The sequence below is a fragment of the Jaculus jaculus genome, chromosome 1 (assembly GCF_020740685.1).
Source record: "Jaculus jaculus isolate mJacJac1 chromosome 1, mJacJac1.mat.Y.cur, whole genome shotgun sequence".
Classification (NCBI taxonomy): domain Eukaryota; kingdom Metazoa; phylum Chordata; class Mammalia; order Rodentia; family Dipodidae; genus Jaculus; species Jaculus jaculus.
Genome location: NC_059102.1, coordinates 279,981,285 through 280,001,603, shown reverse-complemented (window position 1 = coordinate 280,001,603; position 20,319 = coordinate 279,981,285). Strand labels below are relative to the sequence as shown.

General features: G+C 35.6%; 1 protein-coding gene across 1 annotated transcript in view; it reads left to right on the top strand.

Annotated features, from left to right (window-relative positions):
• Window positions 1-432: 432 nt before the first annotated feature.
• Ptprc (protein tyrosine phosphatase receptor type C) overlaps window positions 433-20,319 on the top strand; it is a 125,061-nt gene continuing 105,174 nt past the window's right edge. Inside the window, exons 1-2 of the mRNA XM_045143475.1 lie at window positions 433-493; window positions 574-689. Of these exons, the coding sequence (XP_044999410.1) occupies window positions 623-689 (67 nt within the window). The 5' untranslated portion in view covers window positions 433-493; window positions 574-622. The remainder of the gene's footprint in view (window positions 494-573; window positions 690-20,319) is intronic.

Genomic DNA, 20,319 nt, shown 5'->3' with positions numbered 1-20,319 from the left:
TCATAAGGAACCAGAAAAACAGTTTATTTGTTCACTTGGTCATCTTAATATATCAAATTCAGTACTTTCTACTAATTTACTTACTGCATCATCTTGCCAACTTCTATTTTGTTACTTTTATGCTGAATCTGTTTATTATTGATGATTTGAATTTATAACTTTTTTTAAAGTAATAAAGCATATTTTTAAGGTATAATATTTAAATATTTAAGAACATTTTACTTGAGAGGAACATCTTTTAAACGGTTTATTAAACAGTGTGTAATTTCTTGAATTAAGGAAGGAAGACGCCATTGTACTAACTTTGAACAAGGTTTGTTTTTTTTTTTTTCTTTTTGACTTCCTGCAAAGAGGACCCTTTACAGTAGTTTTGGAGAAGTAAGTAAAACCGAATCTGACATCATCACTTAGCAGTGTATGTGGCTGCAAGTAGTTTCTTCTTAGGGTGGCAGAGGAGGAAATTGCTCCCCGATTGATAAGACAACAGGACAGAGTAGGCATTTATTTCTTTTATTTTCGACTTGATTTTACAAGAGAAACTTTTAGAGAGATAACCATTATTTTTCCTTCCAGGAGAACGTGTGCTATTTCTTAGGGACCCAGCTGATCTCCAGATAGGACCATGTATCTGTGGCTTAAACTGCTGGCATTTGGTTTTGTTATTCTGGACACAGAAGTGTTTGTTACAGGTAAGCGCATTATCATCATTTTTCTCCTTACTGTGTTTTACTTATTTTGAGGAATATTGGTTTGAAATAGATATTAAAAATAAGTTCAATTTTACAGACTAAAAATGATAGGCCCATTGTAATATGGTTAAGGTTATTGTGGCCCAAAGAGATTTGGCCTATTGTATGACAGAATTTGTTGTTTCTGTTTAAAAATATCTAAATATTTTTGAGTAAGATAGTCATCTATTAGGAATTCTTTGTCTATATGTATCTTCATTTACAAACTGTTAAAGGATATTGTTAAAGCAATATTGTTACTTAAAGTGATCTGAGCATGTATTTAAGACAGCTAGAGGAATTGTTTACTGGTCGAAATTAGTCCTTTTCTGTACATTTCAACAAAAACATGAACAGTTAAAAAATTATAAGATAGATTTGGTTGCATATGCCACTGTATTTTTCAGACCAGTTATTTCCTTTCTTAAAATTGGAAAATTAATAAAATATTATATTGAATGTTTGAGTATATAATAACACAAAGACACAGTATTCATTTAATAAATTGTTAAGTTTCTTCATTATCATAGAATGCATTATAAATTAAATTTTACTTCCTTGACAATACTTTTATAATTTTTTACTTTGGAAATTTTGGTAGCCACTGCCCTTCCAACCGAGATGATGGGTAACTGTCATGTCTTGTGGATGTAGTGATATTTAAATTCTTAAGAATCATGCAAATGTTATTCTTCAGGAAAATTTAAGTACGTTGATTTGTATACCTCCTAAGTGTAGATCAGTGCACACTTCTAGTCCGCTCGATTGATATTTCTCGAATAATTTTAGTTGGGAACATAAGTTTTGATTGCTCACTAAATAATAATTTCCTCATGTTATATCCTCGAAGATATTTATTATTATTAAACTGACAACAAGTAGAATAGTTGTAGAATTACAATAATATGTATATACTTTTTAAAATAGGAAACCTTGTTTAAAAATCCTATTAGAACTCGCATAGATTTTTTTTTCTCATCTCGTTTTCCACTTAAAACTGAAGCCATAGTTAACCTCTGAACATGCCATATGTTACATTGGCAATGTACATTTTGGATAATCTATAAGAATGGAAAAGGAAAACAACCTTAGATCAGTTTTTTGTTCTGAAAGTAGACTGAAAAATCCATATAGGTATATTCTTGGTTTTGATAAGTTTTTATGGCAAAGATGGATAAAAATATATAGAGGCAAAAAATTTTATCATCATATACAAAATAATTTTGAAAGATATCAACCTTGTATAGTTTATTCTCATTGATCAAAAACAAATTATGAGGAATAGTAATTTTAGTGAATGTATATGTTATAAGTCAGAACATATTTTCACTAAAATTTCCCCTGAGGAAATGTATATCACTTCTAAATGAATATAAAGGAATACTAAAATATCTCTCAGGTCACAGAGCAAATAGCCTCTAAAATTTCAAATCCAAAGTTATTGCCAGTTTAAGTGTCTTTGAATTCATTATCAAAATAAATATGGTTTGATCTAGAAATCTTTAAATAAACTCTGTTTAATTATACATGTATAAATATGAAAAACAAATAGATATAGAGAGATGATAGGTTTTGAAAGATCAAGTCTATCATAACTTGCTCCCATAATGCTGACAGCAAACATTTCTTTACCATATATAAATGATCTCCCTGATATGTATTGATTTTTAGACAAAAATGTGCATAAGTAATCATTTTTGTATTAAAATAGTGTTTGCCATTTCAAGATAAATTTTGTGAGCCAGTTTATCATTTAGGAAGTTATTAATTCTTTAAATTCTGTAGTTTTATTTATTAAGCAGCACATGAGTTGGACATAATGTTTTATTTTCATAAGTTAAAATTAATTCAGTAACTATAAGAGATAAACTTTCAAACAGTATTCATATTCTATAGGTATAAAGAAATGGAATTAAATATAGAAGATACATTGATGGATAAATATACATACCTCTTTAATATCTTACTTCACTTCTACTGTGCACTTGGAGCCAAGGCCAAAGTCAAGCTCCGCTAGGGCAACAATAATACTGCATTCTGTTTTGCCAAAAGCTTCTGATCTTTCAGTTTGACTCTTTGCCATGACATTTGGCAATTGAATGGTGATTTAAACTTTCGAAATAATTCCAAAGCACAATGGTGGGTTAGAGGGTGCAGGTAGGGATGAGCCATCTCTGGTTCTAATAATGGCCTAATCATAGGCAAATCTGACACTCCATGGCCTGATGGCTAAAGAGTATTTTGAGTTTTACCATGTGAAGTGTTCTATGATTTGTGTTATGAGTCATAACTGTTAAGACTCATTTCCTGAACATAATTCTACATTTTCCATTCACAATAAAAGTATCTTTTATTACAAAAATAATTCCTTGCATTCCATGGATATTCAATGCCAATTATTGACTGAATTTGATAACCAATTTTATTAAATGCTAAATATAACTTAAAAACTTCTGAGATAGGAGAATGCCTAATTAATTAAAATCTTTACTGTGACACTGGTCATTACTAGAATTGAACAGCATTTTGTTAGAGGAAAGGACATGGGAATTTAGAGGTGTGGATTCCTTCTCTCTTGCTTGACACCGCTAAGCACAGGAACAGTGAGTCTCTCAATGTAGGGTGCCCTCTCTATTGTGCTATCATTCCATCAGTGACAATAAATGGCAGTCAGAATGCAGATATTCCTATATCATTCATATGCATGTCTCCATGCAGATAAACAATGTATTACCTACATGCATAGTATTACATTGGCTATATATGCTTGGTGTTATCTACATGTCATCTATCTACTGCTATCTACTGGTTTTCCACATTTATCTACCTTTTAAATATTTGAAGTTCTGTTAACTCTAGGATTTGGGCAGTCTTGTTCATTTAGTATAGTCCACATTATCTTTTTTGTTTATTTATTTGAGAGAGACAGAGACAGAAAGTAAGAGAGATTGAGAAAGAGAGAGAGAATGAGCATGCCAGAGCCCCTGGCCACTGCAAATGAACTCCAAACACATGCACTACTTTGTGCACTTGGCTTACGAAGGTACTGGGGAATTGAACCTGGGTCCTTAGGCTTCGCAGGCAAGTGCCTTAACACAAAGCCATCTCTCCAGTCTCTAGATTATCTTTTATGTGTTGATAACCTTAATTCTCCACCTCCATACTAGTCTGTCAGAATGTAAACCTTTGGCTGTAGCTCAATTAGAGTGCTGTCTAGCATGCATGAAGCCCTCAAATTGATTTCCCAAACCACATAATACCCAGCCTGGTGGCACACACTGGTAATCCCAGAACTTGTGTACTAGAGGTAAGAGGAAAGAAGTTCAAAGTCATTCTCCTGACTAAATGGCAAGTTGGAAGCCAGCCTGAGCTCTATATGGCCAAAAGAAATATGAAACCTCTTTTCCTAAATACAACCATTTGCAACTTTTGAAACTTCTTCTCATAAATCTCTAAAATATTTTCCTCCTCTTTTATCTCTTCTTTTTCTTCATTACTTCACTATTTTTTACCTATAATATTGTACTCATTTTCTCATCAGTCAGAAATCTTACAGATTATAGAGCTTAAAAATGAAAATGGGAATAATTCTTATATTTTCTCACATATTTCTTCTATAAAAATTTTATTCCCATCTATTTGTTGTACAGAATAGTGGGTTTCATTAGGACATTTTCATGTCTGTATATCATGTATATTGATTTTATTCCCCTCCCACTACCCTCTCCTATTCCTCTTTCCTTTCACACTGGTCCTCTTCCTCTTCCTGAACATTTCTCATTGTTGTGATGCAAAAAATCTAATCTGACTAGAGATCTGAATTCACCAAGCTGAGAGCTGGCATGGAGTTATGCAGACATCTGTTTTCCCTCTACCCTCTTTTTCTTTTTCCTTTTCCTTTTCCTTTTTTTTAAATTAGTTATGTACAGAGTGTATATACAAGTCATGTTGTTACCATCGTTAGCCTCCTCTATGTCTTCCCCCCTCCTCAGGGACCCCTTGTTGGGGACATGCATTGTGGGGTTAGCCATCAGCTATAGATAAGAGGCAATGTCTCTGTGCATAGTGACCCAACTTGTGGCTCTAACAATCTTTCCACCCCCTCTTCCGCAAATTTCCCTGGGCCATGTTGGGTTCATTTAGGTCTACTTCAGTGATGAGGTTTTGGGAGCTTCCGTGTCTCTGGATATCTGGTATGGTAGGAGTTGAGTGTGCTCTGCATTTATCTCCTTCACCCTTGTGCTGGGACCAGGTTCACCAGAAAAGCAGCACTCTTGCTCATTTCCCCAATTACTCTTGGTTTCAGCTGGGGCTGATTCTATTGTCAGGATCTGAGTCCACCTGAAAAAGAGAAGCAATTCTCCAATGGAGAGTGAAGTCAACATCAGATAAATGGAATGACCATTATTATTTTAGAGAGAATTTAATAGGTGTAGGCCCTCTTGTATCCCACAATTGGTGGGAGCTTGATAGTGGAGAGCAAACTCATTTTTGGACATGGTTCTGACTTGTTTCCCAGCTCCAGTTATGGGTTCTGTTTCACTGAGCAGATTAATTAGCCAAGTCAAGCGCAGTTGTTTACCAAACATGGCTCTGTGCTACTATTAATGTGCTTCTGTGAACATCACATCAGGTTGTTTGCTGCTGAGTAGCTTAGAGTACGAGTTGCTTGAACAGATGCTGGTCATTTTCTCCCAGTCGCTTGACTTTCCTCTCATTTTTATTTTATTATTTTCATCTTCTTACTTTTCTTCTTGCCTGGGAAGACACTCCTGACTTTTTCAAAATTAATAGCTTAAAAACATAGTTCCTAAGTGTATTTTTTTCTTGCCCTTTGTACATTCTTGCCAATATTGATGGGTCAGACTCATCCTTCAGATGCAGATGGCCATGGGAAGAAAAGTAAGAGATGGAGATGAAAACCCTCATGGGCAGAGGATAATGGAATGCATTACAGCCATCTTCTCAAACACTGCCTTACATACTGCTGTTAGTGCCATGGGATCATTTTCAAAGGTAGAGGGAAGAGAGTGTACACACAAGGCTTACAGAATCTGGATGTCATTTCTTCCCAGATCCTGGAATAATGACCTCAAGTCTAAGTAAACAGTGAGCAGAGAAATATAATTGAGTCACAGTCAATCTCATTTGTTTTATTGAATACAGTATTAATGACAACATGGCTTCATGTTCAGAACATGTGCATGTAAGTCAGTGTGATGACAGAGAAGGATAGTTGCCACCAGCCTAGACATTACATTTTCTAGTCATCAGAGATGATAAAATTATGCAGGAAGGAATTGTAATGAAAAAAAAATAGCTTATTTCAAATTTAAATTCAGTTTAGTAAGAATCTTTGTCTACTGGACACCCAATCCTCTGCATTGCTTCTCTTCAAAAGATCATTGATATGACTTCTGTATGCATAAAATTGTTGCTCTGTAGGAAATGGTACAGGGAAATTTTAAATATCTCTGTCTATTTAATTAGCAATATTGTATGACATCTAGTTTTACATATTATCAACACATACAGAAATAATATTATAGTAACTAATAGATTTGTGTACATGTCCATGGCCAGTATATAAATTTGAAAATATCTAATTATTGCTAGATAACAATAATCTTTTGCATTCATATTTATACAATCATACATTAGTTCAAGTTCACATGTCAAAAAAGTCTCAGAAATGGCTACTGTAAGAAGTCTATGTGCTTGTGAATCAAAAAAAAAGTCAAGAAAGACCAAAATTTTCTTCTTACTCAGAACAAATGCACAGACACACTCATATATTTGTATATAATGCTGATGTTAGTAAGATAAATAAGCATCTTCAATGTCCATTCATAGCTCCTTAAATTGTTCCACTTCTAAAAAGATAATCTGAAATATTTTGATGTTTTCAATCATTTCTTTACTATACACTCAAGCTGAAACAAATTTTTGTGCATATATATATGCATATATATGTGGATATATATACACACCATTTTAAAGTTAGATAGGTAATTCAGTAATTGAATTTATCCTATGTTTATTGCATTTATGATAGAGTATAAATAAAATCATAAATTTGAATAGAATATTATTCAAGTGAAAACGACCATGATTTGCATATTTAAAAAATTATTTTCCACTAAAATGTACTCAATCCATCAAAATAGTGATTGGAGCCGGGCATGATGGCACACGCCTTTAATCCCAGTGCTCAGGAGGCAGAGGTAGGAGGATCACCGAGAGTTTGAGGCCACCCTGAGACTACAGAGTGAATTCCAGGTCAGCCAGAACTAGAGTGAGACCCTACCATGAAAAACCAAAAAAAAAAAAAAAAAAAAAAAATAGCGATTGGCTCACACTTAAAAGGCAAGAGCTGAGAGTATCACAATTTTACCTATAACACATTAAGATATGATCAGTCCACAAGGAGAAATTATGAATATCACTAAAGGCAAAAGGAAAATCTCTGCATTCTCTGCATTTAAAATAAACAATTTGTCCTAGGTTTGGGGAAGTGGTTCAAGTGTTGAAAATACTGGCTTACAAATGTTGCAGGTCAGGGTTTGATTTCCCAGGACCCAAGAAATGACAAATGTGCAATGTGGTGAATGTATCTGGAATTTGTCTGCAGTAGTGGGAGGCCATGGTGAGTCCATGCTCCCTCTCTGTGTGTTTGTATTTCTCTCTCTCTCAAATCAGTCAATCAATTAATCAATCAATCAACCAACCAATCAATCAATATTTTAAAGAAGAATTTGTCTTGATATTCAAGCCAATAGTTCAGAGGAACCAATAACAAAAGATAACTTCAAAGTGATAATACAGCAACAAAGAATGCCCACTGTACTATAAATATTCCCACTTAAAAGAACATGCCCATTACCTTTTAATTTTTTTTAGACTTTATTTATTTATTTGAGAGCAACAGACAGAGAGAGAAAGAAGGAGAGAGAGAGAGAGAGAAAGAGAGAGAGAATGGGCATACCAGGGCCTCCAGCCACTGCAAATGAACTCCAGATGTGTGCTCCCCCCTTGTGCATCTGGCTAATGTGGGTCCTGGGAAATCGAGCCTTGAACTAGGGTCCTTAGGCTCCACAGGCAACTGCTTAACCTCTAAGGCATCTTTCCAGCCCTTAAACTTTATTTTTTATTTATTAGAGAGAGAGAAGCAGAGAGGGAGAGAGAGAATGGGTATGCCAGGGCTTCCAGCCACTGCAAAGGTACTCCAGATACATTTGCCCCCTTGTTCATCTGGCTTCCGTGGGTCCTGGAGAGGCGAACTGGGATCCTTTGGCTTTGTAGGCAAATGCCTTAATTGCTAAGCCATCTCTCCAGTCCCCATTACCTTTTTGTTCTGATAAGAAAGTAATATTAGAAATAGAAGTATATGAAGCAGGAAGTTTTTGGCATTTGGAATCAGAAATACTTTGAAATTTAAGTATAAATTGTATTATATTGATGTTTCATCTGTGAGACTTGTTCCTCAGCTGTAAGTATTGTATTAAGACTGATATTTATGAAAATTCTTTGAAAACTATAAGATACTCTGTAATATTGTAAATTATATCCATGTGACCCAAAGAAATCACTGTATACAGCTCCTCAGTGTGACACTGTGAAGAAGCGGCAAGTGAATCCCAGTACTTGGGAGGCAGAGGTAGGAGGATCGCTGTGAGTTTGAGGCCACCCTGAGATGACATAGGGAATTCCAGGTCATCCTGGTCTAGAGTGAGATCCTACCTCAAAAAAACAAAAAAGTAACAGGTAGGGAGGCAGTTGGGCTATTGGACAGTGGAATACACACTGAAAGATCTTTCATTTCTTGTAAGTTTGCCATCTCTGTCCCAGATATCTTTCATGTGTTCTGGCTTCTACTTTGTAGAGATTTGGCAAATCTATCACTTTCTGGAACTCTTTGCTAGGAGATTTTTTTTTTTTTTTTTTTTTTTACCATTTGTTTTAAAAAAATTTTTCCTATTATTTGTTTGTGAGTATTTAAATGTGTGTGTGTGTGTGTGTGTGTGTGTATGGGTGTATGCTTGGCATGGTGAATGTGTGGTCATAAGACAACCTTGGAACGTTTCTTCTCTCCTTCCATCTTCTTTTGAGGCAGGGGTCTCTCTTGCTGCTGCCAGATTCCCCTGACTCTGCTTCCCATGCCTGCAGGTGTGTTGGGATATGATAGACATACAAGCCACTTTGTCTGCCTTCATGTGAGTGCTGAGGAAGATTGAACTCCAGTCAGCAGGCTTCAGAGCAAACACTTTTCACCAGAGGCATCTCCTCAGCGTTGGGATTCTTAACACTTCTTATTGTAACAATAGCCTGAAATCTTGTTCTTAGATCCTTCCTGTGCCTACAGTAACAGGAATCATCTCCATGAAAGGCTAGTCTTTGTACAACCCTGCTTTCATGGTTGCCAGTGTACTTGAGAATATTCAATCCTTCTGATTTTAATGAAAATAAACCTTCATTTTACTGAAAATAAACGTTTAATATTACTACACCAACATTTACAAGTGTTCTTTAAGCCTTTAGCCAAATTTTATTGTGATATAGGCTATCTACATAATTATCAATTCTTCTGATTTTATTTTTCTGAATTTATACTCACTACAATCACTTTTATGTACTTTTCACAATTGCCAGAATCAATTTTACTCTCATCAAATATATAGTTTGGCTTGTACCTCTGGAATTACTTTCTTTCTTTTTTTCTTTTTTTTTTTTTTTTTAAGTAGGGTCTCACTTTAACTCAAGGTGACCTGGAATTCACTGTGTAGTCTCAGGCTGACCTTGAACTCAGAGAAATCCTCCTACCTCATCCTTCTGATGCTGGGGTTATAGGCATGCTTTTCCATGCCTGGCTGCCTCTTGGACTTTTAATTGTGACCATTACTTTCTAAAGTATAAACTATAAACATGTAAATATTCTGTGCATGCATACATGGTGTGCATGCATGTTTATATGTTCAGGTATGCAGGGGTGTTTGGAAGCTCGAGGTCAGTGTCAGGGGTCTTCCTCAGTCACTCTCTACTTTATTCTTTGAGAAAGGGTCTCTAGCTGAAGTAGATCTCTGAACTGGATCTAGCTTAACAAGCGTATTTAGCTAGACTAGCTAGCTAGTGAATTCCAGGGACACCCTGTTTGTGTTTCCCCTACTTCCTCAGTGCTGAGATTACAGGGAGGTGTCCTCACATCTGTCATTTTATGTGAGTACAAGGGATCCAAACTTGGGTCATCTCCCGAGCCTCAAAGTCTAAAGTTTTTAAAGTGTCTTAATTCTCATTAGACAGAAGTATTTCCTATGTGTCTTAGCTATTCTTAATTTTATTATTTTTTGCATTTCAGTGTTATATGAACAATAACATAATTTTATTTCTTTTCCTCAAGCTTGCCTTGGTGAACCACTAATATTTTGGAACTTTCTGTAGCATTGGTCCTAATGTCAGCACATTTATTTTGTGATGGAGAGCTCTTTCTGCTGGATTCATTCTGAGGCTTTTAGGATAGAGTTTTGATAAATTTTCAGGTAGATCATGAGAACTAAGAATTAAGACTGTTCTAAAGTCACTTCATAGAATCATTAAGCTTAATTCTCATGCATTTATGTGGTATTCTTATGAGATTATACACCTTGAACTAACTTCTCACCAGTAGAACAAACAGCAAAAAGTAGGCTCACAGCTCAAAGTATAAAATGGTGGGTAGAAGGTGTCAAATCACCCTGCTGTGGCTTCTGGGTATGAATAAAAATGAAAGTGGTTAGCATTGCAATTCTAACTGGGACCATCTACAGTTCACTAGCTTTAGCTATAATTACTATGTGACATTTACTCTGTGCTCTTCTTGTAACTTGTATTTTTTCTATAAAAAAAGAAGAAGAAAAGAAAGAAAATAGAACAAAAAGCTCTCCCATCTCACAAATATTGGCCATACTACCTTTTTGTTTGACTGCATTTTTTTTCCTATTGAGAAAATTTAGGACAAAAGTCATATCACCAGGGCTCGTCCCCCAACATCTCTCTATGCCCATAGCTCTGCCTTTCTGGCACCGCAGCAGGTGTCTTGCTGCTGGGATGCTCCTATCTTGTGAACAGCCTTCTTGGAATGATCTATTTGCAGTCTGCTTGCAGTAGCTAGTGAATTTCTAATCTGTAGTTTATCACTGAGACTTTTCCCAGTGCCCACAGAGTGTGCTTGCTGGCAGGTCTAAGGGTATTACCAGGGCCTCCATGTATAAAGCACTTAATGATCCATCTATAACCTTTTGATCCAGCCCTTTTGCTGTTACTGTTATTTAAGTGGGTTATCCAAGGACAAATTTTCTACATAATCAAAATATTTGAAAACTTTCAAGAAAAAGAAGCAAGATGAAACAGTATAGACTGCTAACATTTTGTTTCTGTCTCTCTTGATCACATTCTATGTGTAAAATTGCACTCTGGAATCTTCCCCTTATAAACCATTATTATTTATAGAGAATTTGAGAAATACAAAAGTAATTAATAGGCTGGAATTAAGGTAAAATTTCCAAGTAAATCAACATTTCAGATCCCAATACACAAGTCTCAACATGTACCTTAGCATTCCCTTAATAAGGCCAAATAAATCTACTCTTTTATCTGTTACTTAATTAATTAATCTGATGAGTGAGTATTTTATGAGTGTTTTCATGGGACAACATGTGGAGAATAGCCACATGCCAGTCTTGATTAGAGCCTGTAATTTCTTTGTGCCAGTGGCTGGCTGGAAATGAGGTACTAAGTCTTCTCAAACTGCCACAGGAATGCCTCAGGTTCTTCCTGGATGTGTTAATAAGCTTCATTGCAGATAAACATTTGTAGTGGTAATGGAAAAAAAAAATCACTATTTTAAAACCAATCTATAATTTTCTAAGAAAAAACTCTTTTGTTAAAGATTACCTTTCTGCTCTCATTAAAACTAGATTTTTTTTTCTCCCTACATTTTCATGGTGGATAAAGCTCTGTAGTAGCCTCAGAGTTGTGTAGATCATTATTAGATATTTAAAAGATAACAGTGGTAGGCATGAAAAAGGACTAAAAAATTAATTTGTATAGTTTGTTTTGTGATTTGTTCTGAAAATTATGTGTGCGTATCACCACAAGCATTTCCTGAGACTTTCTGGTGGACTTCCAGAGTAGTTTTCATTTTGGTAGTTATCACCTTCATAACTAGGTACTTATAGACACCACAACACTAGTAGCAAACCATAGCAGAACCCAATAATTGTCAGTCTCAAAAGCCTTTTAGGTAAAACATGCATTTAATCCCTTCCATATTATTTAGCTACTTCACTATGTTTCTCCAAAACAGATCTATTTTAAGTTATATTTATGTCTGTTATAAAAAGTGAAATAGAAAAATAAAGAAAAAAGACATCTTTCATGTGTGCCAGCCATGAATGCTGAGGACACTCAACAATGCAAAAGCAGTTACTATCAACCTGCAAAGAAGGCTGATGAAATACAAGACCAAGTCTGTCTGATATAGGAAGAATATATTTTCTCCCATTTAGTTGCTTCTGATATTACACACCATGAAAATCATTGGGCCATTCACCAAAGTGTCTTAAGGGAACAAGGGAAGTAACATGACCTTTGCTAAACACTTTGATCATGGCAAGCAGAGGAGGTTCTCATCTCACTCCAGGAAGTGTACATACCAGATCATTTCTTTAGTCATCCAAAAGACATATCAAATGCATTTGTCAGAGCCACCTCATGCTATGCTATTCCAGAACCAACTTGATAGTGCTGCAGGGAAAGTAAGCAATGCATTTATTGTTTGCTTACTATAATATATATAAACTGTCAATCAGATAATTTAGGCCAAATATTTCAGTTGGACTCTTTAAACATGTCTTTCCAAATACTTTTTAGTTCCTAAAAATTAGATTTAAAAAAAATATTTTATTTATTTTCAAGGAAAGGGAGACAGGGAGGAGTGACAGAAAGTTGGGGGTGGAGGAGAGAATTAGAATGGGTGAACCAGGGCTTCTAGCCACTACAAACAAACTCCAGATGCATGTGCCACTTTGTACATCTGACTTTATGTTGGTACTGGGGATTCAAACCTGGGTCATTAGGCTTTGCAGGCAAGTGCCCTAACTACTGAGCCATCTCTCCAGCCCCAAATTGGAATTTTACTTATGCATAACAAACCTAACATATTTCTGTTTTTTAATGGCACATGTTGCTGTGCTCTGAGTTTTCTTAGCTGCACTTTAGGTATATTTAAAATTTATAAGGAGTAGAAAAATTTACACAAAGCACAGGCAATCATTTCAGAGTTTTGGCAACAAGAGGGAGTAACACCAGAGAAGGAGTCAACAAGGAGAAGGGGCCAGTGGCTTAACTGATGTCAGCAATGTTAGATTCAACCAAGCTCTGTGGTTAGCAGGGCTGAATAAGTCAGTCTTTGAAATTTCACCAAGGTTCCATTCTGATCCTGTTACCATGAAACTTTGTGGAAGGTGACCAGCAAAATATGTTTCCTCAGATGTAAAAATGGAAATAATTATGAGGATTATTATAATGTTCATGGATGGGATGATTTAGTCACTGAATCACCAGTTATTTATAGAGTTGTCACCAAATGTGAGAAGCTGTTCTAAAATAGTTATACTTTTCATAAAACTGACATCCTAGTAAGGAGAGATAGTGCACAAAAAGAAAACCAATTAAGATATAGTCAGCTGTTACTATGTACTATAATGAAAGTCAAACAGTGAGGTGGTGAATGTTTCTTTGAATAGAATAATAAGGAAGATTTCTTTGAAGACATGTCATTGGGCCATTTGTTGGCTGACTTGAACAAGAATCTGATGTGATGAGACACTCTACAGTACAAAGTCCCTGTGGACAAAGTAAATAAATTGGTAGTTTCAAGGTACAGAATGGTTTGGTGTCTATAGCATGGTGAGTAAGCAATAAATGAATGTTTTGTGGAGAGGGTAGAAAGATAAGCATGACAGGTTTGAAAGCCTGTTGGAACTGGAATAGATCTACATTTCATCATCAATGTAATGAGAAGGTACCATTTGGTGTTTGTAAGGTGAGGATAACCTCATCTTAGTTCTGTGTTAAAGAGATTACTCTAGCTGCTGTGAAGAGAATACATTGAGTATAAGTTTTGCCTACAGCAAGTTGAATTGGTAGGAGGGAGAAAGGGGATGGTATTCTACACTCAGCATTGCCAGTAAAGATGGAAAAGAAGGAGAGATTTATACCTAGAATCAAAAGAAGTTTCTGCATAAAAGGGACAAATGTATTAGAGAAAATAATTGCCTTTTATTTCCCCTATGAGTTACTGGAATAAGAAATAACTGGTTAAAGGTAATAAATGGAGGGTTCTGTATTGCCAATTATTAAAGCCTACATTCTCAGTAGGTATTCAAGATAACAAGGCCGGGTATGGTGGCACATGCCTTTAATCCCAGCACTCGGGAGGTAGAGGTAGGAGGATCTCCATGAGTTCGAGGCAACCCTGAAACTACATAGTGAATTCCAGGTCAGCCTGGGCCAGAGTGAGATCCTACCTCAAAAGCCAAAAATAAATAAATAAATAAATAAATAAATAAATAAAATAAAACAGATACCAAGGAGTTGACTGAAGTAAAGAGAGGGGACACATCACAAGTTTAATAGGAGACACAAATAAAGAGTCATTTTGCTTAGACAAAATTTATGTCGTAGGACTGAATGTAATTGTGTAAGAAATGTTTAGATAGAGAAGAAGCAGCAAATGAGGAACCAATAAGAAGAAATAAAAAGTATATTGTCTTGGATGTTGAAAGAGAGTAGATGGAATCGGCTTAGCATATTAGGTGTGTACAGTGAACATTTAGTAACATGCCCACAGAAAACCAAATTCATCTCTCTTGAATGGTTGAACAAGAATGATTGGGAATATCCTTAAGATCTGTAAATATCCCTATTTAAGCTTTTTGGTTTGCTCTATTGAAGTAATTTTCTCTTGAGTCAGTGATCTATATTCTTTATTCATGCATATAATTTAATCCACTGTCTGGATAGGTTGAGGGTTTGTTGTTATTGGTTATATAAAAGAAATTTCTAAATCAAAACCTTAATCTTATATTTTATTAAAGAATCTGAAAATAAATTTTCAACTATGACATAGAAGCTAATATGCTTGATAATTATGAACAGTTAAATAGTAATAAATCCTTAATACATGTAACATATGTAGATATATATTATTTTGATGTAAGGAATGGTAAGTTTTCTTAAAAGGATTTTTATTTTTGAATAACTTACTTTTGTCCTGAAGACACACTAATAGTTTTCTAATGGAAAAAACAGTTTTTACAATGAGACTAGCATTATTATTAACATTTTACCATGTTATGTCATTGCCTTTAATGTAAGTAAATTTGTCAACTTCCAGATGCTTAAAAAATGAATCTTTATCATATCCTAAAGGGAAGTATCTATATGTAATTTTGCCTGTTCTAATATTACATGCTAAAATTGAGTAGGGATAAAGCAGGAAGGGGCAGCTGCATCCACTGTGTCTTGTGTGTTGGTCTTCTACAAATTACATTATGCTCACTGTGCTACTTAGCCTTATTGCTTCTAATTTTTCCCTTAATTCTTAGGATAATTAAATGAATATTTTACTCATAATAATTATACATAAAATTGGTTTCACTGTGACATTTTCACACATGTATATGAAACATTTTTATCACCTTCCTCTTCCTAAATAGTCCTACTTTAATGTACTTTTGTGACTGTGTGTGTGGCTGATAAGTTTAAGGTTGCTTAGAGAAACATAAGTGAAGGGATATCTACAGGAGCATGGATAACTTAGCACTGAATAAAATGTCTTTCCATTCCCCAGAAACCAGCAACAGCTGATGGATTCTCAGAGAGGAGAGGTACCTCCCCACTAGCAGCCTTTAACTGCCCATAGATCTTCTGGGAAATGTGGGGCCTCATGAGCTCATCCTACACCACAAACAGAAGGTTTATGGGCCTAATCTTGTTCCAGTCTAGTGCAGGTAGTCAGACATACTGCGAGCTCATGAATAGAGTGGCTATGTTGTATCTAGAAGACAGAGTTACACAGACCTCATTTTCCAGCCTTTATATTCTTTCTGCTCTCTCTTCTGCTATAGTCTCGGAGCCTTGAGGGTGTGATAGAGATATTATAATTAGAGCTGAGCATTCACTAGTCACCTATTCCTGTATTTACTGTTGCCTACTTTAAAGTAGAAACTTCTTTGAGGACACTTGTTTTTTTCCTTTGCACTTCTGGAGATCAAATCTAGTGGTCTCCTGAATGCCAGGAAAGCAACCTGACTATATCCATGTCCCTTGACCATTAGTTTTAGTAATAAGAATATGATTTGTTTGAACTGAAAAAAATGTTTTTGTATTTATATTACTGTCCTTTTCTTAAGTTGAAAACAAACACATTGTTGATTTGGTATTTTTCTATGATGTCTGGGATAATCATATGAGAAAAACAGAGGAGAAAATTATATAATTTTCTGGTTATTGATTAATTTTCAAATGGATGAAAATAAGCTGAGCAAATTGGCTAAGTCCTCAATTAAAACATCACAGGAAGTTGGGCACAGGAAGTGATCAAGGAAATGAATTTCATATAAAGTAGTAAAATGTGAGAAATAGACAATAATGTATAGTATCAATGTTGAATCAGAAAGTATGGTTGCTAAGCTGCAGAAAAGTCCAGTGTCTATGATCAACACGGGACAATTCAGTCTATGGTAGACAATATATTGTCTGATGTGTTAGCTCAACTGTATGAGGAAGTATATTTTTTTTGCCCATTGTTTCAAGGATAAAAGCTGTAGAGGAGGTCATAACAGTTCACTGAAATGAAAGAGGAAGGAAGAGGAAGGGGCATCTTAAAAAGGCGCACAGCTATGAAGAGTCCTTTCAGATGACAATCTTAGCACAGATGGAACCCACCAGTCTATCCAGAGGTTCAAGAGGTGGGAGGTTCTCACACTCGGGTAGAGGAAAGATACTTTCAGGTTGACCTTCAAGAGAAAAATCACCAAAGCCCTTTGAACTAGCAGACTTTCCCTGTTCTGAGAATAGTCAGTGGTGTGTTGAGGGCAGCTGGAAGGCGTGGTTGACATCAGTGTTGAGAATGGCTACTGGGAGATCAAGCAATTACAACTTCCAAGCTCTGCAAGTGGAACAAGTCGGATACAACATAAAGACTGCTCCAAGGACCTGTGGAAATAAGAAGAGTAACAGTACTTCACCTTGTCAAATTTAAAGATTTGTGCCAATTTTGCTTAATTACATTTTTCAGGGGCTGGATAAAACTAATTCATTTGTATTAATGTCAGCTTAATTATACATGCATTACCATATAGGTTAGCCAGTTTCCTAGAAGAGAATAATCTCTTCACTTAAATTTTCATAGGTATCCTTTTATATTTGGGTATTTATAGAAAATAAGTGTGAAAGCACTCCACAAGAGTAATGCAAACAGTAACAATGTACAGGACTGCTGCCTTATTGAGGCAGGGCAGCAATTCTCACCACTACATGTAACTGTCTTTGGGCTCTACACTCTAGGAACTGCAATATAAGTTGAAATCTTGATTTAAAACACAAGTAGTGATTTACACATCATTCTTTAAATGAAAACATAGAAACATGCCAGCTCAGCCACTGACAATGTGGATTCCTGTTTTATAATTCATGCATTTTGCTTAGTACCAAAGTAAGAGACAAGGAAAAATTAATACAATTCATAAAACCATGACTTCTGTGCTACCATGGTTCCAGTTTATGTTTTGTCAGTGTTTGTATGCAACAAAGCTATCATAGATCTATCCTTTAGTAAGTCACTTTTTGGAGAAAATATGTACATAAAAGTTCTTGTGCCCACATCCCACTCCATATTTTATACTGAAAAATAATAAATTTAAAACAAAAGCAAAACATAATCTGTGTCCATCTGAAAAAGAGAAGCAAATTTTCCAACAGAGTGAGGACAGTGCAAGATACCTGAATATCCATTATTATTTTAGAAAGAATTTAATAGGTGTAGGCCCTCTTGTAGTCCACTATTGGTGGGAGCTTGTTATTAGAGGGCGAGATCATTTTTGGATATGGTTCTGACTTGTTTCCCCGTATCAGGTATTGATTTTGTTCCATTGAGCAGATCTGTTAGCCAAACCAGGAGTAGTTGGTAATCTACCATGGCTGTGCAACACTATTACACTTGTGTGAGCATCATGTCAGGTTGATTGCTGTTGAGTAGCTTAGACCACGAGTTGCTTAGACAGATGTTGGTCATTTTACCCCAGTTTCTCATGTAACACACTCTGGCACTAGACAAGCTAACTGTCTGGGGATTGACTCTCTTCCAGTTTTCAGCCAGATCACTCCATGTTTCATCCCAAGAGCATATGGTTTCTCTGGCAGTTGATGTTACCATTAACCTTTGCTGGGTCATTAAGTACTCTGACAGAATTTTGTCTTCTTTTGGGAAACCTCTGATCACCAGCTCATTGTAGATGTTACCCACATGCTGGTACTGGGAGTTACATGTCAGTGCCAAGGGAGAAGAAGGAAGAAAAATATAGGTAATATAACACAAAAAGAGAGAAAAGATAGAGAAAAACAGGAGAAGATTGACAATAGTCTTTATCATACCCTCTGCAGGTCTCTGTGAATCAAATATTCTCTCTAAGCACCTGATGAAGGTTTGACTTTTTTGTCTTTCAGGATGTAGGATTTTGTGGTACCATTTCCATTTGGGTCCAGTTTTTTTGCCCCCCCTCCCTTGACCTCCCCAATTGCCCCACCATACCTATTATTTAAAAATCTTCTTTTTTCCTGAATATTCTCAGACAATTACATTTCCTGGGGATATCATGCACCATGATTTGCCTTTTACTTCATGTTTCTTGTCTCTTTTTTTTATGGAGTGAACATCTGGATTTGATAAGAAAGAACACATTTCCTTCCTCTGGCTTTCCTAATAATCCTCTCTTACAGATATGCATACTTCATGCTTCTTAATAAAACTGACCCAATTTTAATATCTACTATTTTAGCACACAATGAATTATGGTATTTCAATGACTTTTTAAATTAAATACATTTCAAATTTCTTATAAAAACAGAGAACTACTCTCCAAAGTATGAGGTCCACAGATGTTTTATTTTATAGTATTAATTGATTTAAAGTCCATCAAAATGAGTTAAAATATTCAACAGTTAACAAGCATGATGGCACATGAGTCAAATAAAAATTCTTTTTGTGTAAACATACACATTCACACACACACACACACACACACAAGCAGATAAAAAGTTTATTTTCTTATTTTGCAATGAAAAATTGGGGCAAAATTGGAAAATCCAGAGATTATCATCCACTGGTTATAATATTGGACTTGAGCTGCAGGTGTTTGATGTTTCCTTGATGATTAAGTTTGCATCCATCTAGTCTCTCCTTGTTATGCCTTATAGCAGTAAGAAATGTTTACTATGTGCCATGACTATGTTAGAAATATGTAACTTGTTTGATTTTACAGGACTCATTTAAGACATTCTAAAATATCAGTTGAAACTTGGGACTTTGGAACTATCTTAACTTGGTAAACACTATGGGGATATTTGAAGTTGTGTTGAATATAATTTTCAATGTGATATAGTTACAAGTCTGTTGGGGTAATGGGTGGAATATGATAGTCTAAATTGATGTCGTACGATAGATTTAGGAGTTTATTAAAGCTTGCAACATAGATCTCTAGCCACCTGGCTGGAGGAGGTATCACTGTGGGTGGATCCTTGGGTCTAACCCTAAAGTGTGTTTGGGGGCAGATCTAGAATTCCTGCCTAAGGTATGCAGAGAGCAGTCTGAGTTCTGAATGGGTTCCCTGCTGTTTGGCTCTCGGTTTTGCTCTTGCTTTTAGGTGGTGGGTTTTCTCTTTTTTCACCATTATGGAATTTCCTCTGGACTTGTAAACCAGAAATAAATCCAGTTCCTCCCATAACTGATTTTATTTTTAGTGGATATAGTATGACTATACATTTCCTGTTTTCCTCCGTTATACAATTTACAATTATAACTTTTATTATTTATTTATTTTCTTAATTTTTATTAACATTTTCCATGATTATAAAAAGAATCCCATGGTAATAACCTCCTTCTACCCCTGCCTTCCCCTTTTGATATTCCATTCTCCAGCATATCCCCTCCCCATCTTAATCAATCTCTCTTTTATTTTGATGTCAATTATAACTTTTTTTTTTTTAATTTAATTTATTAGTTTTCTTTTCAGCAACTACAGGCAGTTTGGTACCATTGTTTAGGCTCATTCATGATCTACCCCATCCCACTGGACCCTCATTGTTGATGTAAATGGGTCATGCATTGTGGAGTTAGCCCACAGTTATTGGTACGATAAATGTCTCTGCATATCATGACCCAACATGTGACTCTGACATTCTTTCCGCCCCCTCTTCCACAAAATTTCCCTGAGCCATGTTGGGTTCATTTTTGGTCTGCTTCAGTGCTGAGGTGTTGGGGGCCTCTGAGGCTCTG